This window comes from Aotus nancymaae, unplaced genomic scaffold (assembly GCF_030222135.1).
Source record: "Aotus nancymaae isolate 86718 unplaced genomic scaffold, 86718_ANA_hifiasm-v0.15.2.pri h1tg000033l, whole genome shotgun sequence".
In the NCBI taxonomy this organism is placed as follows: Eukaryota; Metazoa; Chordata; class Mammalia; order Primates; family Aotidae; genus Aotus; species Aotus nancymaae.
Genome location: NW_026988447.1, coordinates 64,864,396 through 64,890,690, shown reverse-complemented (window position 1 = coordinate 64,890,690; position 26,295 = coordinate 64,864,396). Strand labels below are relative to the sequence as shown.

At 42.5% G+C, this 26,295-nt stretch overlaps 1 protein-coding gene across 1 annotated transcript; it reads left to right on the top strand.

The window, feature by feature from the left end:
* Window positions 1–1,377: 1,377 nt before the first annotated feature.
* LOC135277771 (putative tripartite motif-containing protein 61) lies at window positions 1,378–11,830 on the top strand. Its single transcript, XM_064383746.1, is given in 4 exon segments — window positions 1,378–1,489; window positions 8,893–9,401; window positions 10,820–10,920; window positions 11,821–11,830. Coding segments are annotated over 4 exon segments (732 nt in total).
* Window positions 11,831–26,295: the final 14,465 nt, after the last annotated feature.

The following is a 26,295-nucleotide window of genomic DNA, read 5'->3' as shown; positions in this document are numbered from 1 at the left end:
ACATGATCTCATTCTTTTTTATGACTGCATAGTATTCCATGGTGTAAATGTTCCACATTTTCTTCTTCCAGTCTATCACTGATGGGCATTTGGGTTGGTTCCAAGTCTTTGCTATTGTCAATAGTGCTGCATTAGATATAAATATATGTGTGTCTTTATATTAGAAAGGTTTATAATCATTTGAGTATCTTATGTAATTTTTAATGCCACGTACTGTGACAGAGAAAGAAACCACCATACCCAGCTGCATAGTTTCAATCTAAAATACATAATATAAAGGCTGGGCATGGTGACTTACTCCTGTAAGTAATCCCAGCACTTTGGGAGCCTGAGGCAGGTGGATCACTTGAGCCCAGGAGTTTGAGATCAGCGTGGCCAACACAGTGAAACCCCTGTTGTTCGGAAAAGCTGCAAAGGAGAAAGGACTTACAGGGTGCCTACATAAATTGGTTATGAGTAACATATAAACAAGGACCCCAGGGTATGGGAAGCACTTGACCCTGCAAAGCGCTCCCCTCCCTCACCATCTGGGAGGGGACGCGGTGCTGGTGAAGCTTTTAACCAATTTGCAGCCTCACTTGGACCCTCAAGTTTGCTCATATAAATAAAAAATGGTAAGAATCTGAAAAGATAGCCAGGGGAATTAAATGCCAGTTGGGGCCAACTAGGCCCTGATCATGGAGAAGGTCGCCCCAGCTCTCATAAGCTTCACACTGTCCCTGCACCCAGGGTCACAGAGCATGCGCAGGTCCTCCCCTCCCACTTCCGGAGGACTCGCCAACCCCCGCACAGGCTGAGCCCCAGGCAGGAAACCGAGCACTTGGTGGGTTGGGGTCCGAGTCCTTCCTCGCCGGTGCTCGGTGAGTCCTGCGGAACCCCTGGGCAGGGCCACTGATCCGTCTGTTCCAGGTGAGCTGGGAGGGCCACAGGAAAGGTCCGGGAGGGCCCTCCATATGAGGCTTACCTGGTTAGGGGCTTCCTGAACATTCCCTGTGCCTAAACCTCTGAGTGGCAGCCTGCCAACAACTGGATCGCCTTAGTCTCCAGAGAAGGTCTTGCGAAAATTTCAGGATTGTAGAGTTAGAAAGGGGGTGGTGGGCCTGTGTCAATTAAGCTTTAAATGTTATGATCTGAATTAGGGTTTATGAAGTGGCCATGTTATCTTCAAAGAACTAATGTTTGGGTGTGGGGATGGGGAGTTAAAGGAGTGAAGTGGTAGCTGCCAGTTGAGAACCTACCGGCCTCCATCACCTGCACCCCTGACCTATGGAAGCATCCTTTAATCCTCACGAGGGTCACACAGGTACGAATTATCATTTCACCATTGCAGATGAGGCGCTTTAGGTGCAGGCATGTTAAGAATCATCCAGTATGACGATGGTTGAAACTGAGATCTTGGAATCTACCACAGGTTTTGATTCCTCAGACAAGCTAGATACATATTCCCACCAAGAAGCTTGCTGCCTAGTGACGGATTTTTGCACGTTAGGTAAAGAATTGCAGAGTAGCTGTAAAATCACATTATAATTGTGATATGTGACGAGATGGTGAGCTAGGCAAAAAACTTGGACTAGATCTTAATGGATCTTTTTGCTTTGTTTTACTTCACAAAGTACAGTCTGCCAGCCAGCAGCATCATCTGGAAACTTGGGGAAAAAACCAGATCTACTGAATCAGAAACTGGGGAAGTGGCCCAGACAATCTTTTACCAGCACCTCCAGGTGATTATAATGCAAGATAAGGTTTGCCAACTGCTTCCATAAAGTAATAAAAGACCAGTGGAATGTTTTCAGTTGCAAGATGAAAGAATTATATTTGTATTTGAAAAGATCAATTTAGCTACAGAATTAGGAAGTTGGAGGCACCATTGTGTATGTAGGAAAGAGACCTAGGCGGCTTAAACTAGGGTGGTGATCCTGCCTACAGAGCTGTTTAATGTCCTGATTTTAAATAGTAGCGAAGACTGCTTTGTGTGTGTGCTTGGGGGAAGAGGGGCACAATGATACCTGGAGTGAGTACTTCTGTCCTTTGCACTGTGCGAGAGTCCTTTTTTTTGTATATGTTTCCTTTTCTTCCTTTTTTGTTCTTTTCTTTCTTTCTTATCTTTCTTTTTTTTTTTTTTTTTGAGACAGAGTTTTGCTCTTGTTGCCCAAGCTGGAGTGCAATGGCGCCATCTCTGCTCACTGCAACCTCCACCTCCCCGGTTCAAGAGATTCTCCTGCCTCAGCCTTGGGAGTAGCTGGGATTACAGCCACTACGCCCGGCTAATTTTTTTCTGTTTTTAATAGAAATGGGGTTTCACCAGACGGGCATGATGGCTCACGCCTCTAATGCCAGTACTTTGGGAGGTCAAGGTGGGTGGATCACGAGGTCAGAAGATGGAAACCATTTTGGCCAACATGGTGAAACCGCGTCTCTACTAAAAATACAAAAATTATCAGGGTGTGGTGGCACGCGCCTGTAGTCCCAGCTACTTCGTAGGCTGTGGAAGGAGAATTGTTTGAATCCGAGACTTAGAGGTTGCAGTGAGCTGAGATTGACTGGCGACAGAGCACGACTGTGTCTCAAAAAAAAAAAAAAAAAAGAAGCAAGCAAGAAAGAAAAGAAAAGGGGTCTCACCATGTTATCCAGGTGGGTCTTGAGCTCCTAACCTCAGGTGATCCGCCCACCTCGGCCTCCCTAAATGCTGGGATTACAGGAGTGAGCTATTGCTCCCCGGCCGTTTTTTCAAAACTAAATATTTTCTTTTGATTTTATAATTTTTTCCAATGATGCTTTGCAGTTTACTATGTGTGGGCAAGTTTTTTTTTTTTTTTTTTTTTTTTAGAAAGAGTCTTGCTCGGTCGCCCAGGCTAGAGTGCAGTGGCGGGATCTCGGCTCACTGCAATCTCTGCAGCCCGGGCTCAAGTGATTCTCCTGCCTTAGTCTCCCAAGTACTTGGGAATACTGACGCCCGCCACCATACCCAGCTAATTTTTGTATTTTCAGTAGAGACAGGGATTCACCATCTTGGCCAGGCTGATCCTACTGACTTCACGATCCACCCACCTCTGCCTCCCAAAGTTATGGGATTACAGATATATATATATATATATCTGGATTACAGTATGCTCATATATTTTTTTGAGTTTTTTGTGATTTATTTTATTTTTAAAATTTTTGTAATTGCATTTTAGGTTTTGGGGTACATTTGAAGAACATGCAAGATTGTAAAGTTTCGCTTTTGTCACCCAGGCTGGAGTACAATGGTACAATCTCAGTGCACTGGGACCTCCACCTCCCAGGTTTCAGTGATTCTCCTGCCTCAGCCTCCCAAGTACCAGGGACTACAGGCATGCCACCATGCCTGGCTAATTTTAGTATTTTTAGTAGAGACAGGGTTTCGCCATACTGTCTTGGCTCGTCTTGAACACCTGACCTCAGGTAATCCCTCTGCCATGGCCTCGGAAAGTGCTGGGATTACAAGTATTAGCCACCACACCTGGACATGAAGGATTCTTAAAACTTCTAAAGCCTCAATTTTTCCAATCTCTGAGCGCCGTATGCAACCTCACCCCATTACCGTGCATGTTCGAACTTTCTTGTTCTGCTCGAAAGTACCCATTTGAAAGTATTAGGCAAGTATTGGGCGTCACCATAGCCACACTTAGTGTGGGTAGATGGGAAGAGCGATTTGTAAGAGACAGCATTCTTTATATTTGTTTTCTTTTCTTTGGTAGAAATGGGACTTTGTAGAGATGAGATTTTTCCATGTTGCTCCGGCTGGTCTTGAACTCCTGGGCTCAAGCAATCTGCCCACCTTGGCCTCCCAATGTTCTGGGATTACAGGCCTGAGACACCATTCCTGGCCATGAGTCCATATGAATGCTCATGACCAGTGGATGGAGATTCTGCATCCCAGGAATATGTATTTTCAATTCTTTCCAAAGTTGATTGCGTTAGTGGATGCTGAGCTTGTAGATATGGAGGGCTATTTAAAATAAGGGATGTATTTTAAAATTTGGAAACTTCTGTTTTATTCCACAATTAGTATGGAAAAATTTTCTGAAGCACACCATTACTGCAGTGAGCCTTTGGAAGCTACTACCCTTACTAATCATTTGAGGATTAACAACCTTATAAGAAATAACAGGTTTTAGGTTGAAATGTCAATGTGTTTTTTTATTGAGACGGAGCCTTGCTCTGTTGCCCAGGCTGGAGTGCAGTGGCAAGATCTCCACTCACTGCAACCTCTGTCTTCCAAGTTCAAGTGATTTTTCTGCCACGGCCTTCCAAATAGCTGGAAATACAGGCATACGCCACCATTGCCAGCTAATTTTTTTCTTATTTTTTTTAGAGAAGGAGTTTCACTATGTTGGCCAGGATCTGCCTGCCTCAGCCTCCCAAAGTGCGGGATGACAGGTGTGAGCCACTGCGCCCAGCCTAAAATGTTTCCTTCTTTTTTTTTGAGATGGAGATTTTTTTTTCCTCTGTTGCCCAGGCTGGAGTGCAATGGCACGATTGTGGCTCACTGCAACCTCTGCCTCCCAGGTTCAGGCAGTTCTCCTGCCTCATCTTCCCTAGTAGCTGGGGTTACAAATGCCCACCACCAGGCGTGGCTAATATTTGTATTTTTAGTGGAGACAAGGTTTCACCATGTTGCTCAGGCTGGTCTGGAACTCTTGACCTCAGGTGTTCCACACACTTCGGCCTCCCAAAGTGTTAGAATTACAGACCTGAGCCATCATGCCTGGCCTATGCCAGCTAATTTCTTTATTTTCAGGAGAGATGGGGTTTTACCATGTTGACCGTGCAGGTCTCGAACTCCTGACCTCAAGTGATCCACTGCCTTTCCCTCCCAAAGTGCTGGGATTACAGGTTTGAGCCACCACACCTGGCCCAATATGCTTTGTGTGTTTGTCTTTTTGAGAGAGCATCTCTCTCTGTCACCCAGGCTGGAGTACAGTGGTGCGATCATGGCTCACTGCAACCTCCACCTTCTGGGTTGAAATGATTCTCCTTCCTCAGTATCCTGAGTAGCTAGGCTTGCAGGTGTGCACCACCATGCCCTGTTAATGTTTTCATATTTTTTTTTCCACTGTAGTTAAGACTTTCATATGGAATGTTTTAGTATTTTTTGAAGACACAGGGTTTCCTCGTGTTGGTCAGGCAGGTCTCGAACTCCTAACCTCGTGGTCTGCCTACCTTGGCCTCCCAAATTGCTAGGATTACAGGTGTGATCTACCCTGGCAATGTGCTTTATATGTAAGTAAATAGAGATATCTCTATATATGCATGTATTACATGTAATAAATAAAGTACGCTGGGTAAGTTGGCTCATGCCTGTAATAGAAATATGTGGATTCAGCTAAATTTGTGTGACCTCTTGAGAGATTTTCTGAGATAGTCTTATAACACTTTTTATTAAACATGTGTTAAATGCCAAGGACTGTGACAAATGTCTTATGTAATTTATTCATTTATGCTTAAAACCTGAGATAGTGTTATTTCCTACTTTCTGAAAAGCGAAACTCAGAAATTAACTTGACCAAGTACATGTAGGGAGCAAAGTGTTAAGAGTTGGATGAAAACCCAGTTCTGTTGGGTATTGTTAGCTCTCAATTTGTATGTTACCTGTTTTCACCATTGTAGTGCTGGACCAGTAAGTGCATTATTCCCTGTTAAAATATTTGGAGACATTATTAAGTATGAACAACTGAGCATATCAAATATGAAAGATGTAAGGTGGTTTCATATAGAGAGATGCATAGGCTGCTGTGAGAGTCTAAGGAAGGAGCGCTACAACTTAGTGATTGTCATGCCAGTGGCTATGCCAATCAGCGTAATGCTGGATAAGCGTGTTCAAAGTCTTGTGGACTCGGCTTTTACAGCTCTAAGTGAGGATAATAGCTCCTAACTGATGGAGTTGTTCTGATGCTTTGGTTGAACCTGTGACTATATGGAAGATCCTTAACATAGTGCCTGACATATAATAAATTATCCTTGAGAACATGTCTCTTGTGCTGAGTCTCTAGTTGCAAAACAATCCTAGGAAAGAAGTGAGAGTAGGGTAATCTAAGCAGAAAGTGGTTTGTGCAGAAGAGGGAAAGCAAGATACCTATGAAATACGGAGGGCTCTGAATGGTGAGCTCAGGATGAAAAACTTTGTAGTGACTTATGGGGAGTTATTAACAGATTGTAAAGAGGGGAAACATGTAATTTGTTTAAAAAGTGAAGGCCTGAGGTAAAAATTAAATGAGGTCAACAAGCAATAGGCATGTCCGGAGCAGTGGCTCTTGCCTGTAATCCCAGCACTTTAGGAGGCCGAGGCAGGCAGATAACCTGTGGTCCAGAGTTCAAGACCAGCCTGAACAACATGGCGAAAACCTGTCTCCACATAATATACAAAATTTAACTGGGTGTGGTGACGTATACCTGTTGTCCCATCTACTCAGGAGGCTGAAGCAGGAGAAGCACTTGAACCCAGGAGATGGAGACTGCAGTGAACCAAGATCCTGCAACTGCACTCCAGCCTGGGCAACAGAGCAAGGCTCTACCTGATGAAAAGAAAAGAAGAACCAGTAAAGCAATTGGCAAATCTTGAATTCAGGGTCGTCTAGGACATAGGTGGGGGCAGGGAGCATTCTTCTAGATTGAAAAAGATTTAAAAGAACTAATAAGCAAATGCAATTCATGGCTCTTGTTTGGTTTCAGATTACAGGATATCCAGCAGAAAGTTCCTTTGGCCAAGAAGAATGGCACATATTTGGCTGCCATTTACATCATATATATATATATAAAGACAGAGTTTCACCCTTGTTGCCCAGGCTAGAGTGCAATGGCATGATCTTAGCTCACTGAAACCTCTGACTCCTAGGTTCAAGTGATTCTCCTGCCTCAGCATCTCGGGTAGCTGGAATTACAGGCATGCACCACCACACCGAGCTAATTTTGTATTTTTAGTAGAGATGGAGTTTCTCCATGTTAGTCAGGCTGGGTTAGGTAGCTTGCAAGCTTTGATGGAGGAATCTGACTTGCTTAAAATCAGGTACCTGTAAGTGTCTTGAAAGCAAGCCAGGAAGTTTTGATCCCTTACTTTTATTTTGAAAGTGTCAGACCAACAGAAAGTTTGAAAGGGCGGGTATCCTTATATACTCTTTCCCTGGATTCTCCCCATTGTTAACTTTTTGTTACATTCATGTTTTCTCTGTTTATATATGTTTTTGTTTGTTTGAGACACAGTCTCGCTGTGTCACCCAGGCTGGAGTGCAGTGGTGTCATCTCAACTCACTGCAACCTCCACCTCCCAGGTTCAAGCAATTCTCCTGCCTCAGCCTCCTGAGTAGCTGGAATTACAGGTATGCACCACCACACCCAGGTAATTTTATACTTTTAGTAGAGACAGGGTATCTCTATGTTTGTCAGGCTGATCTCAGACACCCAACCTCAGGTGATCTGCCCACCTTGGCTTCAAAAAGTGCTAGGATTAAAGGTGTGAGCTATCATGCTTGGCTATATATTTTGTTAAATTGTGGAAATATCTGAAAGTTTCAGATTTCCAGATGGCTTCCCACTGTGTATCAATATGTATCTCCTAACAATGAAGCCATTTATTTTTTACTATAATTTTTTTGTACCCAATTTAACACTGGTAGAACATCATGTGAGATAGAGTCCATACTAAGATTCTCACATTTATTTGTTCCCAATTCTCCCTCTCTCTTTCTTTCTTTCTTTTCTTCCTTCCTTCCTTCCTTTCTTCCTTTCTTTCTTTCTTCTCTCTTTCTTTTGATATATAGTTTCACTCTAGTGTCCATGGTGTAGTGCTGTCCTACAATCTCAGCTCACTGCAACCTCTACCTCCCGGGGTCCAGCGAAGTGATTCTCCTGCCTCAGCCTCTCAAGCAGCTGGGATTACATGCACATGCCACCTTGCCCAGCTAATGTTTTGTATTTTTAGTAGAGATGGGGTTGCACCTTGTTGATCAGGCTGGTCTTGAACCCCTGGCTGCAAGGGAGTCACGAGGCTTGGCCCCTCAGTGTTGTGATTACAGGTGTTAGCCACCATACCTGGCCTGTTTCCAGCATTTTTTAGTTTTTTTTTTTTGTTGTTGTTGTTAAATTTCAAGATTTCAGATCCAATCAGGTATCATATGTTGTATTTTTCATGTTTCTTTCCTCTCCTTAAATCTGGAAATCTTTTTTTATGCTTGTTTTTCCTATAATTGACAGTTTTGAAGAATACATACCAGTTGTCTAGTAGGAGTGCCCCACAATCTGAGTTAGAGTAATTTTCTCATGGTTAGCTTGAAAGTCAATTGTTTTTGGAAAGAATATGATATGAGCAATGCTATAAACTTACCATTGCATTGTATCAGGAAGCACATAAATTTGTTCCACATTTTTAAGATATTGTGTGTGTGTGTGTGTGTGTGTAATGTACATTGTGAATCTCTGCAACATGAATATCATGTTTTTCCAAGAACATCCACCCAGTGATTTCAGCATTCTTTGATGATTCCTGTGTGAATGTTTAGTACATTTGTGATTATGTAATCAGATTTGTAACGTGGTGTTTTTTCTCACTCATAGGAAGGATTCCTTATCTTGGACCTGAGTCTACTTTCTTGAAGAAAACTTGACTTTATTTCATTAAGTGGGAAGAACAGCAGCCCAGCTAATATGTTGAAATGTGCAATAGGCTGCAGTCTGTGAAGTATTCATGGCCATAGACTCTGAAGCTAAGGAGCTGAGAAGTTTCTAGAAGCTGCCATCAACATGCCAAAGCAGTAAAACTGAAAGCCAATTCAAATTTCAAGGTCTAGGGGAAGATATCTACTGCTTACTGGGACTTGAGGTCTAGAGACCTAGGCCTTATTAAAATAATTACTTTACCTACCATCTTTGTTCAAGGCTCAGTGGCTGACCTCCAAGCAGTGGCTAGCTGTCCCATCTGTCTGGACTACTTGAAAGACCCAGTGACCATCAGTTGTGGGCATAACTTCTGTCTCTCCTGCATCATTAAATCCTGGAAGGATCTAGATGATAGTTTTTCCTGCCCTTTTTGCCACTTTTGCTGTCCAGAAAGGAAATTGACAAGCAATCCTCAGCTGGGTCGTTTGACTGGAATTGCTAAGCACCTCCAGATAAGAAGCAAGAGAAAGCGGCAGGAAGAGAAGCATGTATGTAAGAAGCATAATCAGGTTTTGACCTTTTTCTGTCAGGAAGACCTAGAGCTTTTATGTCCAAGGTGCAGTTTCTCCACTGATCACCGGCTTCACTGTGTTTGGCCCATAAAGAAGGCTGCGTCCTGTCACAGGGAAAAACTGGAGCAGTACAATGTACCATGGAAGGAGGGAGTGGAACTAACTGAAAAAATCATAACTATACAAACCAGAAAATTATTAGAACTGAATAAAAAGGTAAACCATAGGGAAGAAGAAGTCAGGTCTGAATTTGAACAACTGAGATTATTTCTCCAAAATGAGCAAGAGACTGTTCTTGGGCAATTACAAGATGAAGAGATGGATATTTTAGCACAACTAAATGAAAGCCTAAGAAAATTCTCAGATCATACCTCCTCATTAAAATAGCTACTAAAGGAGATAGAGCGCACATATGTGAAGTCAGGACTGGAATTGCTGGCAAATGTTAAGGATATCTATCACAGATACAAAAATTCAAATTCCCTGAACCTTTTTCATTCAGATTAAAAGAATACGGTTACCGTCTGCCTCCACAATATTCTGGCCTATACAAAATTATCAAGCAATTTCAAGTGGATGTAATTCTAGATCCTGAAACAGCACATCGTAAACTTAAAGTCTCAGCAGATAGAAAAGCTGTGCGATATGGAAATACAGTGCAAAACTTACCTCCAAACCCAAGAAGATTTTATCGCCTCCCAGCTGTTGTGGGTTCTAAGGGCTAAAGGGCTATAGTTGTGGCCGGCAGTACTGGGAAGTAGAAGTGAAAGACAAGCCTGAATGGATCCTTGGTGTCTGTAATGACTCTTTCCAGAAGGAGGAAGAGTCGACCAACTTCAGTACAGAATGGATTGTGGGGAATTCGGTGATCTGGTCAGGATAATTACATTGTATTTGGTCATGAGGAAATTAATCTGCTACCAAAAGTAACACCTAGTAAGATTGGTATTTTTTTAGATTATGAAATGAATGAGGTTTCCTTTTATAATTTGAATGCTAAATCTCTATGGTATACCTTTAATGATGATTTTACAGGATGACTTTGGCCTTATTTTTATACTGGAATGGACTCAAAACCTCTTAAAATTTCTAGAGTAACAGATTGTGAATAAATAACTATTAGAAAACTGTCATTTTCTGACACCTAGCAAACATAATAGAGCCAGTGAATCTAGTTTTGATAATTCTGTATTTTGTCCTATTTTTCCCACAAAAAATCCCAGAATTGTTTATATCTCAGTTTCAGCACTAAAAAATGTGATTATAGGACCTACCTTATAACAAATTACGGGGTCAAAGACAAACTACTTTAGAAATCCTAAAATAAGGCCAGGCATAGTGGCTCACACCTGTAATCCAAGGACTTTGGAGGCCAAGGCTGTCGGCCTCCAAGGCGGTCGGATAACCTGAGGTAGGGAGTTCAAGACCAGCCTGACCAACATAGCAAAACCCCATCTTTAAAAAAAAAGAAAAGAAAAAAGTAAATTAAAAAAAAATCCTAAAATAAAATACTAGAAATATATACTACTATAAAGTAATGTATTATGTAAAAAAAAATTATTACTCCAGTTATTGCCAATAGAAGCCCAATAATGTTTTTTCAGTATTGCCTATGTATTTTTCCTTTAGGAAAGATTAAGTCTTCATTAATCACTGTGTCATCCATGCTGTAGTGCAATGGCGCAATCTCAGCTCACTGCAACCTCTGCCTCCTGGGTTCCAGCGATTCTCCTGCGTCAGCCTTCTGAGTAGCTGGGATTACAGGCACGCACCACCACACCTGGCTAATTTTTGTATTTTGGTAGGGTCGGTGTTTCACCATGTTGATCAGGCTGGTCTTAAATTCCTGACATTGTGATATGCCTGCCTCAGCCTCCCAAAGTGCTGGGATTAGAGGTGTGAGCCACTGTGCCTGGCCAACTTTTTTTTTTAATTAATTTTTTAAATTTCTATTTTGCCTAGGCTGGTCTTGAATGTGTGACCAAGCATTTCTCATACCTTAGCCTCCTAAAGCACTGGGATTAACGGCATGAACCTCCATGCCCAATGCCACTTTTCCCTTTCATCTGTCTACCTCAATATTTCTAAGTAACTTAATTTTTTATTCAGTGTGTCTTTGTCAGGACTACCTTAGTTTTATAGAAAATGAGATGGTAGTTCATGCCTTTAATCCTAGCACTTTGGGAGGCTGAAGTGGGCAGATCACCTGAGATCAGGAAGTTGAACCCCTGGCCAAAATGGTGAAACCCCATCTCTACTAAAAATACAAACACATTAGCCGTGCATAGTGGCACATGCCTGTAATCCCAGCTATTCATTAGGCTGAGGTAGGAGAATTGCTTGAACCCAGAAGGCGGAGATTGCAGTGAGCTGAATTGTGCCATTGAAATCCAGCCTGGGAAACAAGAGTGAAACTCCGTCTGAAAAAAAAAAGAGATGGCACTCTTACATCGTCCTCTGCCACACACACACTTGCATACTGTACACACACAGTCAGTAGAACATCTGTTCTCCTTCTGTTCCCACTGCACAGAGTACCCTCTAGTGTAGTCAGCTACTGTCCTTCACTTCTCTTTGGGAACCGAGCTCTAGGCTCAGAATCTGTATTAACTTAGTTCCATATTTTCCTCCTTAGGTTTATTTGATTAATTCAGGGATTAGTATCTTTCAATAGATGAAAAATATGTAACTTTTGGAAAAACGTGTTAACAAAAAGACTGGTGTGATTTTGATGGGATTATGTGTTGTATCTTTTCATATTAGTATGGAGAAAATTAACATCTTAACATGTCAGCTAGTAGACATAACTGAGAGCGAATCTAAATCTAGTCTATTCCATGAATTTTTATGTAATTGTCTAAAATTTGTCATTTTTAGTGTACATGTGTTTAACATCTTTTGTCAAATTTGTCCTTAAGTATTTGATATTTTATGTCAATTATTTCAATTCTAATTGTTTATTACTAGAATATATAAATAATTGATTTTTGTGTGTTAATCTTATTTCCCATAAGCTTGTTAAACTCATTTCTAGGAGCTCTTATGTAGATTCCATTGGATTTTCTGCATAGATAATCGTGTCATGGGCAAGTAAAGACATCTGTACTTCTTGTGTAACCTAGATCATCTTTCTTTCCTCCCTCCCTCCCTTCCTTCCTTCCTTCTATCTTTCTCTTTTTTAAAATGTCTCTGTCTCCATTCCACTCTGTCACCCAGACTGGAGTTTAATGGTGCAACCTTGGATCATTGCAACCTCCGCCTCTCGGGTTCAAGCGATTATCTTGCCTCAGCCTCCCATGTAGCTGGGATTACAGGTGCTCACCACCACACCTGGCTAATTTTTGTATTTTTAGTAGAGATGGAGTTTCACCACATTGGCCAGTGTAGTCTCAAACTCCTGACCTCAGGTGTTCTGCCTGCCTCACCAACGTGCTGGGATTACAGACGAGTGAATGTTCTTGCTTCACACTGTGACCACCAAATGAGCCCATGTTTGGCACAGGGTACAATCTTTCCCCTAAGTGCTCTATAGGACAGGCACCTATTTGGAGTTGAGACACACAACCAATTGGTCAGATTAGAGTCTTCCCCCTGAACTTATATCAGTCACACCTTCTCTTAGAATCTAGAAACCCGCCATGGAAAATGTAGGAAAGCCAGTGATTCTCATAGTTAAGATAAGGGATACCTCTTTTACCTTTACTTGATGTCGGCAACCTCGCCAAGGTAATAGAGGACTCTTCATTTAAACTAAGAGGGATCCCTGGTTAGCTAATTGGAGAAAAAGGATTAAGTCTGTGAAGGTTTTTCAACTGATGCATTTTAACGAACCGAGGTTCAATCATCCAGGTTACCGGGGCAGAAAAGTCAATGAGCACTTTTGAATCTTTTGTGTTGTGTAGATTCTTCTGGTAAATTTTGCATTTTTAACTGGAAATTGCAAATTAGGAACTTCTGTTAGAGGTTTTTGTTTGTTTTTTTCCCTCTCTGTGTATCTGTAATTTGGTTTTATTTTTCTTTCTCTTTATTCTCCTCTATCTGACCTTCATGTCCATTATTTTTTATCTTTTTATTTTTTATAGACATTGAATACACTTCACAGGTTGTTTCTTCTAAGGTGACTATGCTTTGTCAAGACATAGTAGTTATTTAATGTAATTATTGTCTATGACAATACTAATTTTAACAGCTTGTGAAGAAGGTTTAATAGAGAAATAAGGCACACTTTTCCCTGAAGGTGTCAGTGAAAGTATACCCACAGCATTTGTTTTTTAAATTATAAAAGACATAGTGATATGTCTGGACTGAAATGCATGACTCAGGGAGACATTAAAAGGGATGTGAGTGTATATTTCTGTTCTTAAATACCAAAATATTTCTAAATTACTGAGTTTGGTCAGAGAAATCTCTGAAAGAGCCTCAGCTGAACTCAGTAAAAGCAGCACAAAGCAGCAGAGCTGAAAGTGCAGGCTTGTCATGGGGTGCAGAGCTAGTGAACAGAGCAGGAACAGCAATTCCCTGACAGTGGCAGCCAACAGCTGGATAATCCTGCTCACAATGGCCTATGTAGGGGTCAGTTTGCATAGATATGGTGGACCCTCCCTGACAATTTGGCTCAGTGTTCAGACTGCTGATGCCACATACTGCAAGACTGTGTGAGTTGGATTCTTAATCATGTAATAAGGTTTATGGGGGAAACAGGGTGTCTACACAGTTGGTACAAAAGTGACTCGAGAGAGCAGGGAAAGGAGACTAGTTTGGGGCTGCGATGGTGGTCATGGGTGGGGCTGCTGAAAGGGTCCTCCACTACCTGGGGCTGAAACTCCCACCTGCAGCGACAGAGGGATCACCCAGGCTTTCTCATCAGCTTCTCCAGATGCACAGAAAGGATGAGAAGAGTGTGTCCCCCCAAAATATCGAGTCATACATAAACATGGAATCAGAGGCTTTATTACAAATGCCCTCCAACAACACAGGAAGAAAAGATAGCCACATGTAAAGGGCTCTCTAAGAGCCCATCATTGGTCTATGACAATACTGATTGTGATAACTTGGGAAGAAGGGTCAACAGAGAAATAAGGCATAAGCTTTTCTGTAAACTTATCAGTGAAAGTGTACACATGTGATCTGGTTTTTAAATTATAAAATGAAATCTCTCCCAACTCATAGTCCAGAAAAATGCCCATTTGTAGGACTTCTGTATTCCTTGTAATGCATGGACTACAGAATGGCTGAATTTCCCAGCACCCCATCTGTGGGGTTGGGGATGTCAGACCATCTCTGGGAAACGTTTCATTACAAACACCAAGAGACAATGCACCTGTGCCTCTCACTTCTACGTGCCAAAAGTGTCTCCCAGCATCAAAGCCCTCACAGCTCCGGACAGCTGGGTAAAAACGAAATGACTGAGGATTGTCAATAAAGCATGGATTCAGCCTACTAAATATCACACTTTTTCTGTCTCTTGAGATAATAAGACTAGGGTGGGCTGTTTCCGGGTCTAGTGTCAAATCTTCCTGAAATGTGCTCATCATTCTTTGCAGACCGAAATAATGTGGAGGGAGCCTCAAATTCTCCTTCTTGAATTCATGTGAGAAGACTGCAGGGGCTTTCAGGTTTTCATATGTGTTGTAGATGTTCTCAATCCCTGTCAGCACATCCAGGTCTCCCTGAAAACACTTCTCGGTTACTTCATTTAACAGATTTTGTAGTACGAATAAATGGGCTGAAATTTGTCTTTGGTTTTCAGTGAGTTTTTCTTCAGCATCGTGCTCTCGAACGAGGCACAAATTGCATCTTGTTCCTTTACCAAGGAAACCTTAATTTCTTCAAATTCAGACTGTAACTCCTTCCTCCATGTTTCCGTCTTTATTTTCACATTAAAAGATTTCAAAATTGTCGCTTCACGTCGCATCTTGGCATCTTCAATTTTCTCCTTTAGTGGCTGAATGTAGCTTTTGAGTCTTCTCCTGTTCCTGGCTGCCGCTTGCTCGATGGGCAGCAGGGGGTGATGCTGGTGGTCAGAGGAGACCCTGCACTCGGGACACAACAGCTCCAGGTCCTTCTCACAGAACAGGGCCAGACGCTGACAGTGCTTCCCACACAGCGGCTCCTCCTCCTGCCTTTTCCTCTTCCTCCTCGTGGCCAGAAGCTGCTGAACCATATCGGTCATGTGGCGAAATTGGGTGTTGCTCCTGAGGTTCTCTTCAGGGCAGTGGTGGAGGCAGACGGGACAGGGGAAGATGTCCTGTAGGTCTTCCCAGCACTGGTGGATGCAGGAGCGACAGAAGTTGTGCCCACAATGAGTGGTGACTGGGTCCTTCAGGTAACCCAGGCAGATGGGGCAGCTGGCCTGTGCTTGGAGCTCAGCCAGGGATGCTGCGAGGGCCATGGTGCAGGGAGGGATCTGTGTGGGGAGACTCCCTTCAGAAGGTGTGATCCTCCAGGAAGGAGGGAAGGTGAGAAGCTGGCGCCTCCTCTGTGTTCTCTCCTGCAAGCACTTCACAGGCCTGAGTCTGTTTCTTTCCCTTTGGCTCTAGAAGCAGCTCCAGCAGGAGGGAGGGCCCAGGGCACCGGCTGATCCCTTGGTACCAGATCCTCCTTTACTCAAATTCAAGCTGGGCTCTTTCTCAGAGAAAGCCACAGTTACAAGAGGCAATGGAAAATAATGACCACGTAAAATACTCCAGAGGGTGAGACTTTGAACAGAACAAGAAGGCAGTTGTCTTCAACTACAAAAGGAGAAAAAATAATAGGATCTATTAAAGCAATAAAGAACATGTGTATCAGTGAAAATATCTACCTAATAATTTTCCTTATTTCTACATAAACCCTTCTAAAAATAAAGTGCATTGGGATAGAGGAAATCTCATAAGTGTTCACAAGCTGTGATTTCTGATAATGATATTATGAGCTGAATATTTGAAAGAGACTCTATATTTCAGACATTCATAGTGCAGCATTTACCCACAAGATTATACGTGATCCTGGGTTTGCCACACAGTATTACAAAGTACAGGAATTGGGATATCAATTGTAAGTGGATACACGGTGTTTGTTGTAGTAACTTTGCTACTACATTATATACTTTAGATGCTCTCCAGTAGAAAACATTATTGAAAAGGCTGACAGCCCTGACAACACGGTTTCAAAAAAATACAAAGATGAGCCAGGCTTAGCGGCGCACACCTGTAGTTCAAGCTACTAGGAAAGTTTTCCCCATTCAGATTTCTTTAAGCCACCGTTCTTACGGCTTGCACCCTCCAGAGTGGTGGTTGAAGCTGTACCTGGCCTCTTTGAGCTGGAGCTGAAACTGGATTAGCCAGAATGTAGGCTGTAGTGTCCCAAGGCTGCACAGGGCAGTGGGGCCCTGGGTCTGGCCACCAACATCATTCTTTCCTCCTAGGTATCTGAGCCTGTGAGGGGAGGCTGCCCTGAAAGCTTCTGAAACTTTCAAAGCCCTTCTTCTCTGTCTTGGATATTAGCACTCCTTTTAGTCATGCTAATCTCTACAAGTAGCCTGCTTGCATTCCTCTCCTGAAAAGGCTTTTGTTTTCTTTACCACAAGACCAGGAGGCAAATTTTTCTTTTTTTCCCTTTCTTTCTCTCTTTTTTTCTCTTTCTCTTTCTTTCTTTCTTCTCTGCTTCCCTTTTCATTATAAATTCCAACTTCAAGTCATTTCTTCACTCCTGTATCTAATCATAGGTTATTAGAAGCATCCAGGCCATATCTTGGACACTTTGCTGCTTATAACTTTCTTCTGCCAAATACCTTAGGTCATCACTCGTAAATTCAAACTTCCACAGATCTCTAGGTCACGAACGCAACACAATCACATTCTTTGCTCAGGTGTAACATGGGTGACCTTAACTCCAGTTCCCAATAAGTTCCTCTCTTCCATCTGAGACTCCATCAGCCTCATTTTCACTCCTTATTTCTAGCAGCATTTTGGTCACAACCACTTAACAACTTTCTAAGACATTCCAGACTTCCCTTCATCTTTCTGTCTTCTGAGTCCTTCAAACTCTTCCAACCTCTGCCCGTTACTAAAAGCCACGTCCACATTTTCAGTTACCTTTAAAGCCACATCCCTCTCCTCAGTGAATCTACCATTCTGGGATCTCTCTCTCCTCAGTACCAATGTTCTGTGTTAGTCAGTTTCTGCACTGCTGTAAAGGAATATCTGAAACTAGGTAACTTGTAAAGAGAAGAGGTTTAATTGGTTCACAGTTCTGCAGGCTATACAAGCATGGCTCCAAAATCTGCTTTTGGTGGGGGCCTTTAGGCAGCTTACAATCATGGCAAAAGGCAAAAAGATAGCAGATGAAGTCACATGGTGAGAGTGGGAGCAAGAGAGAGAGAAGGGGGAGGTCCCAGCGTCTTTTAAACCATTCACAAAGGACCTGCTGCTCCTGTGATCTGGTTACCTCCTACCAGGCCCCACCTCCAACACCGGGCATCATTTCAACCCGAGATTTGGCGGGGACGAGCGTCCGAACCGTATCACCGGCTAATGGGAAGTTCTCTCTGGCTGCCTCCTTGACTCTACTTCAGCACGGTCGTGAAGCAACTGTAATACGTTACGAAGGGTAGGAATCCTGAAAAATATTTAGGCAAAGTATTAAAGCCTGAATTAGTTAAAAAAATAATTCGGAGGTGACGAGTTAAAAAATGATTCAGATAATCAGTATATATCTTTCAGTTAAGTAAAGCCTCCGTCCTTGAGGAATGGCTCTCAATTAAAGGGAGACAGGAATCCAGGAGGATGGAGAAAACATTCTATGTCCTTGTCTAGTCTATGTAGATCTTGATGAATTAATGGCTGTGCTTTGAAACATAGAAGGCCCTCGATAAAACATTCTCTACAGTAGCATAATTTCACAGTTCCTAGGCTGCATCAACTTAGGGCAGTGGTTTTCAACTTTTCTCTCAGTTGCAAAACAGTTTCTTTGGCAAAAGCTTACTTGGAAGCTACAATACAGGAAGTTGGAAGACATACAGCTGCTGTGATTAACAGAGACGTCAGGGACAAAGAACCCTGCCCGAGTCTCCTCCAGCTGTGGCTCCCGCACGGGTTTCAGTGGATCACCTTATGGTTCTAAGGAGTACAGTTTGAAAATCAGTTTTGGGGATTTTAAAGGGACACAGTAGTAGTTACAAAATAGCATTTTTTTCTGGCTTTACCCTGACCTCTTGAAAAAGTCCAATGCCCCTAAGATTCTTCTAAAAATTTTCTGGATATTTCTGGGTGGAGTCAGCTAAAATGTCCCCTACTCTTGCCTAATCACATTTGTAAGTGTTTCTATTTACATTTTTAAAACTTCAATAGCTTTTGGGGTACAGATGGTTTTTGGTTATGTGGGTGAATTGTGTAGTGCAGAAGTGAGATTTTAGTGCACCTGTCCCAGAGGAATGTATATTGTACCCAATATGTAGTGTTTTTTTTTAACCGCTTACCCTCCTCGCACACTTCCCGTTCTGAGTCTCCGGAGTTCCTTATTCCACTCTGTGTACCTTTGTGTGCCCACAGTTTAGCTCAGTCTGTGGTTTTCCATTCCTGAGTTGCTTCAATTAGAATAGTGGCCTCCAGTTCCATCCAAGTTGCTGCATAAGACATTGTTTAATTCTTTTTTAATGGCTGAGTAGTATTCCGTGGTTTATAAACACCACATTTTCTTTATCCTCTCATAAGTTGATCGGCACTTAGGTTGGTTCTGTATCTTTGCAATCATGAATTATGCTGCAACAAACACGCGTGCCAGTGTTTTCTGATATAATGACTTCTTTCCTTTGGTAGACACCCGGTAGTGGGATTTCTGGATTGAATGGTAGATCTACATTTAGTTCTTTAAGAAATCTCGATTCTGTTTTCTACAGAGGCTGTACTAAGTTACATTCCCACCAGCAGTGTAAAAGTGCTCCCTTTTCACCACATCCACACCAGCATCTAATGTTTTTTGACTTTTTAATAGTGGCCATTGTGGCAGGGGTCAGGTGGTATTTCGTCGTGATTTTAACTTGTGTTTCCCTGATGATTAGTGATATCGGACAGTTTTTCATGTTTGGTGGCCATCTATATGTCTTCTTTTAAGAAATGTTTATTGATGTCATTTGCCTACTTGTTGATGGGATTATTAGTTTTCTTCTGCTGATTTGAGTTCCTCATAGATTCTTGATATTAACCCTTTGCCTGATGCCAAGTTGGCAAATATTGTTTCCCATCCTGTGCGTTTTCTGTTTACTCTGATGACTATGTGTTTTGCTGGCGGAAGGTCTTTAGTTGAATTAGGTCCTTTTATTTTTGTTGTTGTTGTTGCATTTGCTTTCGGGGTCTTCGCCATAATTTCTTTGCCTAGGTCAATATTCAGAAGATGGTTTTTTCTAGGTTTTCTTATAGAATTTTTATGGTTTCAGGTTTTAGATGTAAGTATTTGATGTATCTTGAGTTGATTTATTATAAGGTAAGAGATGGGGATGCAGTTTTACTCATTCTTCTACGTGTGGCTATTCAGTTTTCCCAGTACCATTTAATACATAGGGTGTACTTTCTTCATGCTCTGTCACAGATCAGTTAGTTGCAAGTATTTGTCTTTCGTTCCGGGTCCGCTGCTCTGTTCCATTGGTCTATGTGTCTGCTTTTATACCAGTATCTGCTGTTTGGTAACTAGAACTGCATCGTATAGTTTGAAGTTGGGTACTGTGATGCCTTCAGGTTTATTCTTTCTGTTTAAAATTGCTTTGGATATTAGGGTTCTTTTTTGGTTATATATGAATTTTAGGATTTTTTTTTTTGAATTCTGTAAGAAACAATGTTGGTATTTTGCTAGAAATCGCACTGAATCTGTATATTGCTTGATGCAGTATGGTCAGTTTCACGGTACTGATTCTTCCTTCTGTGAGGGTGGGGTGTGTTTCCGTTTGTTTGTGTCATCATGATTTCTGTCAGCGGTGCTTCGTAGCTGTTCCTGTATTAGCAGGTCTTTCGCCTCCTTGGCCAAGGACATTCCTAGTTATTTTTTTTTGCAGCTGCTGTTAAGGAGATTGAGTTCTTAGTTTTTTTGTCAGCATGGTCTTGTTGCTTATACCAGCACTACTGGTTTCTGTACATTGATTTTGTAACCTGAGACTTTGCTGAATTCATTTATCAAGTGTAGGTGTCTTTTGGAGGAGCCTTTACAATCTTTCTTGGTGTATGATCTTAATTACTCTTTACCACAGGGCCGTGTTTGACATATTTATGTAAGACTTTTCACACTCATAAAAATTTTCTTGTTTGTCTATTAGCCAGTATATAACCTCTTTCCTCTCTGTACAGTAAGCTCCATGAGAGAGGGTGTTTGTTTTATTTACTGCTGTATCTGCTGTCTGGCACAGTGTTTGGCATGGAGAATGTGTTCATTTCCTAGGGCTGCCTTAAAAATTATCATAAACACAGTGACTGAAAACAACAGAAATTTATTCTCTTCCAGTTTTGGAGGCCAGAAGTCAGACTGAGGTGTAGGCAGGGCAATGTCCCCTCCACAGACTATTAGAGAAAAATTATTTACTGCCTCGTCCAGCTTCTGGTGGCTCCAGGCATTCCTTGATTTGTGGCTGCATAATTCCAATACCTGCCTCAGTCTCCATATGACTTTCATCTCTGTCTCTCTATCTCACCCCTGTAACTTTTATAAGGATACTTGCTTGAGTTTAGGGTTCACCTGGATAATCCAGAATGATCTCATTCCTCAAGGGCTTTAATTTAATGACATCTGCAAAAAGCCTTTTTCCAAATAAGGTCGTGTTCATGGACTCCAGGGGATTGGACATAGACGTATCTTTTTGGGGTGTAACCATTGAACCCACTACAAAAAGCGTGCTTAGAGGATCCATGAATGACAAGCTAGCCTTTGGGAACCTGTTCTGGCTGCCTCGGGGGATGTTTCCTGTCACAGCTAATGCCAAAAGTGATAGCTCTACCTCCAGTGACCACTGAGGCAGGACAGTCAGCAGGGAAGCCAGAGATATTGTTATAGAAAAATTTTAGACAAATTTATTTGGCAGACTTTATTTGATCAAAGAACACCTCGTAAATTGAGCAACACTCAGAACCAGAAGAGGTTTTAGGGAGCTCTGCCCAGCAGTGTGAGCAGTAAACATTTATAGGATGAACACCGAAGAAAAATAGAAAAAAATCCTCTGATTGGCTTCGGCTAGGCATCATCAGGCCATGGTGTGTTGAGCCGTCTGCCTTATTTGAGCGTGATCCGATGAGTTGAGTCCCTGTGACTGGCTTGAAGGTCAGCTGTTTGTGATTGGCTGAAACTTGGCTACTTGCAAGAAGAAAATACACTCCTGAGTTAGGTTTGCGGTTTGCTACACAGGACTTTGAAGCATGAGGCAGTCCCAGGCCAGTGGTCTCTTGCTTATTTAATTCAGCAACACCAAGGTTGCAAGTGTCTGAAGGTGGGTCCTTAAGAGCTGTGCCTGAGGTGCTGTCCAGGCTACGCTGCAGCTGCTGGTGACTCATCTGTCAGGCCTGGCGTTGCACTCTCTTCTCTAATGGCCAAAGGAGGAGTCAACTTCGGGCCTCATCATTGCGAGGAAAGAACTGAGGTTTGGAGAGCTGAGCTGAAGATTAATCTGAATGACTAAAACTATGTTTTTTCCAAAATCACCCCCCATTCCGCTTTGAAACAAACTTGTATTTTCTGTTTCTTCCCAAAAGGAAAAGTTTCTCCCCAGGAGTGTCTCGGTGCTTTGTGTATGTAAATCCCTGCTGGGTTCATACCTATTCTCCGCACATGCCTAGAGTCGAGGCTGAATCATTTATTATTTATTCCCCAGCATGATATAGCTTTATTGCTCCTGTTCACTAAGGTTTGGGAAATAAAGACTCGAGAAGCAGAAACACACCAACTACAAGAGTCTGACGGTTTTTTCTGAGCAGGGCAGCCTTGACTTACTCTTCTGCTTCTTCTCTTGCGTCTCTGGGAACGGATCTAAGAAGTGGCCCTTGTGTGCAGTCACTGAGACAGCTGTCCCCATGAAAATCAGGGCTCACGGAGGACACGCAAATGCTTGGCAGTCTTCGGCCTGCTTGCTCTGCCCTCTGCTTTCCTGGGAGGATTAGAAAAGCATTTCAGAACTCTCCTCCAATTTGATGCCATCGTTTTGATGTCTGTGCCGCCTGTAACTTCAATTTCTAAACTTGAGAGCTGTACAGACCTGTTACAAAGTGGTTACCTTCTGACCACTAACTTCCGAGAAGAACCTGGATCACTGAGGCGAGAAGGGAGACAAACAGAATTGAAGCACGAGTGGTTTTCCTGAGGCCTCATGCTTTCTTTTTGCAGAGAAACCTTTGACAGCAGTCGGCCACTAGGGGTCCCCAGCAGGCTTTTTTAACGCACCAGAGGCACCGGCGCTCCTCACCCCGCCCTTTCCATTCCACAGATGCTAGGGGTAAAAACAACATTAAGCTCTGACGTCAGCCAGCCGGGGAGCCGCCCTGCTGTGCCCATAGGTATAGCTAAGCCTCTGAAGAGTGGGGCCTGGTGCTTTCCCTGCCAGCCCAATTTTCAGCTTAGATCATTGCCCTAATGTTATTTTAATGTGCTGGGGGACCCTGCGGGGCAGAGCCTGTGGCTGGGGAACAGCATTTAATTTCCTTTGGAGTTTGCAATGTGCCTGACACTTCTCAAGTACTTGGGTGAATATGAGAGTCTGTAATCATCGCAAGAGCGAGCAGCTTTGGGGACTGTCTCCTTATGGGGCCAACTTCAAGACAGAGTTAAATTTTTGCTAGGGGAAGAGGAAAAAAAGGAAATAACCGTTTACTAAATGGTTGATATATGCCATGCGCTTTACATTGATTGTATTATTTATTCTCAACAATAACCTCATCAAGTTGGGGTTTTTGTTGTAAATACTCAGATTAGGAAGGAGACATTCAGAGAGATTAAGCAGTTTGCCTACTGCTGAACAGCTGATAAATGCCCAGGTAAGCCCACAGCGCTGGCCAATCCGGATGCACAGTCCTGCTGTGCTAATGGCACCCTTCCGCCTTCTGCTTTTACTGTGAGGGTTCTCGCAAAGGAATCTACTCATCGTTTCACCTGAAGCTTTTAAAGTACGTAATCAAATCAAAATCTATGAAGGTGAAATAGCGCTTTTCTGGATAACAAAATTAAAGCCTGAATGTAATCAAGCAAATGCTTATTCGGGGCATTTTGTCCACCAGCTGTTGTGTCTAACGCAGGTTCTGTTGAGGACCTCGTGCGCTTAATTCAGGGAGGTGTATTATTTCACCAGAATGGCATAGATTGGCTCTGTCTACATCAAGTAAGAAAGTGAGTAATTATCTGATTAATTGCTGCTGAAGAGAAACACCTGATTCTTTACCACATTGCCAAAAGAAGGGGAGATTGACAAATAAAGATCAGGCTTGAAGTTTGGCCACAAATTGCCGGTCAATACTCTGGAAATTCAGCAACAGCGAACTGTCACAAGGGTTTATTTTAATCAGCCCCGTCACAGTGCCCACCCCAGTCCCTGGTGTAGTGTAGTCTCTTTGCAAAGGCAGAATCAAAGTTGAATGATGTTTCTAAAAACGTTTCTAGGCCCACTGTGAACTCCCAGTTTCCCGCTGAAATCACTTCATGTTGACTCAATACAGTCCGTCCTCCAAACGAAACTGTGACATAAGAAACCAAACGTTAGACGCTTCGAACACAAAGCGCCCTCTTCTTATATTCCTTCTGACTCTTAGTAGAGGGAGGCGTCTGGCTACTATTAGTCTCCGAGGGCTTATGTATTTGCAGGAAATGTGCCTCCTCCTCAATGTACCTTCTACATAATCTGGTTTTATCATATAGCAATTCTAAGGATTTATGAAGGTGAAATAACTCTGAAGTCCCTTGGATGAGGCTCATTAAGTGGCCCATTTCTCCTGAAATTCAGGAAGCTGAACTACAGTAAGAAGGATGGATAATCAAAATACGTATTATGCGATTTTTTAGTCAGTTGCACTAAAACCTTAGCCATGGTCAACGTCGGAGAAAATGATAATGATGTAATTGATTTGTGCTCACGTTACCATCCCACCACCCAGCAGTGCCTTAAAACAGATAAAATGGATGAGCCAGCAGGACCTTTTGTAGAAACGTTAATGCCTACTTTTAAAGGAAAACAAAATAAAGGAGAAAGAAGATGCGACAAGAATTCAAAGGTGGGGTCTTAATTTCATCTGGGCTCGTGGAAGACGGAGGGTGACGTCATTTGGTAGAGAAGATGAAAATTCAGACTCTTGAAAAGAACAATGTCAATCTATTTTCTTCACTTTTAAAATTTGCAAAAGAGGAATAATAATAGCAACATTTCCCATTTATTGAGCACTTCCTATGTGCCAGGTTCTAACCTGAACCTGAACTCTAAAATAATTTCTCTTAATCCTCAGAAGTTTGATGTTGTTATCCCGATATGTATGAGGAAAAACTTAAGAAATTAGTATTTGCCCCGAATTGAAAGCTTTAATTTTGTTATCCAGAAAAGCGCTATTTCACCTTTACAGACTTTGATTTGATTACGTACTTTAAAAGCTTCAGGTGAAACGATGAGTAGATTCCTTTGCGAGAGCCCTCATGGTAAAACCAGCAGGACTGTGCATCCGGATTGACCAGCGCTGCGGGCTTCCCTGGGTCATCTGTCAGCCGTGCAGCCGTAGGCAAGTTAGCGTTTGCCAAGCTCGTAAGTTTTGATTGTTTCTTGAGTTGTTGGGGAGATTTGCTAACGCTGGTGGTCTCACTGTGCTTTTTCATTGGGCATGTGGTTATAGGTTAAATAGCGGTGACCTTGGCTTAGGGCTAGCAAAAGTAATATTAATAATAGCTGCAAGTTATTGACTGTCTACTGTCAGTCAGTCTCTTCACACTTACCATTTCTTAGTTTTTACCAAATTATCTTCAAGGAAAATTTTTTCTTCTCATTTTCATTGAGGAAAGAAAGTTTCACCAAAGAGGAAACTGAGGTTTCTGTTGCAAGGAAGTGATGAGACCCGGATCAAAGCTGGCTTTGCCCGTCCCCAGCCTGGGCTCCTTCCACCCTGCAGGCCCCGCTGCCCCGTGAGGATAATTACCAAGCGCAGACGTGCCCGCCGGCACAGGACACGCTCCCTGTGGTGGAAGTCAGAGGGCTACACGACGATGCCCGGGTATGCGTCAACCCTTTCTGCGTTTCAGGAGAATCTGACCTTGTTTTTCAATTTGTCATCTCCTGTTCCTTAGCTAGAGACCCTCAATGTGCATCTTCTATTTGTGACTGTTTTTGTTTTGTTTGTTATTATTAAAAATAGTTGACAACACAAACAGGACAACTTACAAGATATGAATGAACGACACACACCCACAGCCTCTCCTTTTTTTGTTTTATTTTGTTTTCTTTCCCATTTTAGACACTTTGGGTGGTTAGCAAAATCTACCAGAATAGATCTGACTTGTTTTCAGGATCTGTCAGAAAATTGTTATGTTGTCTTGGATTTCGAGCATGCTGTTTAGCCCACGCCCTTGTTTGGCATGAGGTGAGACTGGGAATAAGAGAATAAACAGTTGCTTGTATAACATTTCCATGGAGAGGAAGTTATTATGTGACACCCAAGCGGAGAGACTCCTCTTCTTAATCCGGGATGACTCCTTTCTGCTGTGGAACCGTGAGCCTGCGTCCGCTCACTGCCTCGGGCACCTGACTTTGTGCCTTCATGTTCTGAATGTGTTTGCGCCTCTCTCTCCCATTACGCTGTAAGCTTTGTGAGAGTGGGGACCGAGTTCCCTGTTTTTATCCTATTTCTATTTCTACTAGTAACTGGTTTTCAGTCAGGCTTGGTGGAAACAAATTTAAAGAAGGTAAATAGATTGGATGTGAGTTCAAGTATCTGACAAGGAATTTGGACATTATTTTGTAGCCCAGTAGTTCTCAATCTTTTTTTTTTCTAGGCCAGCACCTAGGGATGTGATGCCCTCTGACCAGCCATGATTATCCTCTTTTCTTGAGTGCATGTGTGTGTTTCGTGGCGAGGGGAGAAGGGTAGGCACGAGGCAGCCGTGTAGTGAGAAGTTTCAGGGAGGCATCTAGTTT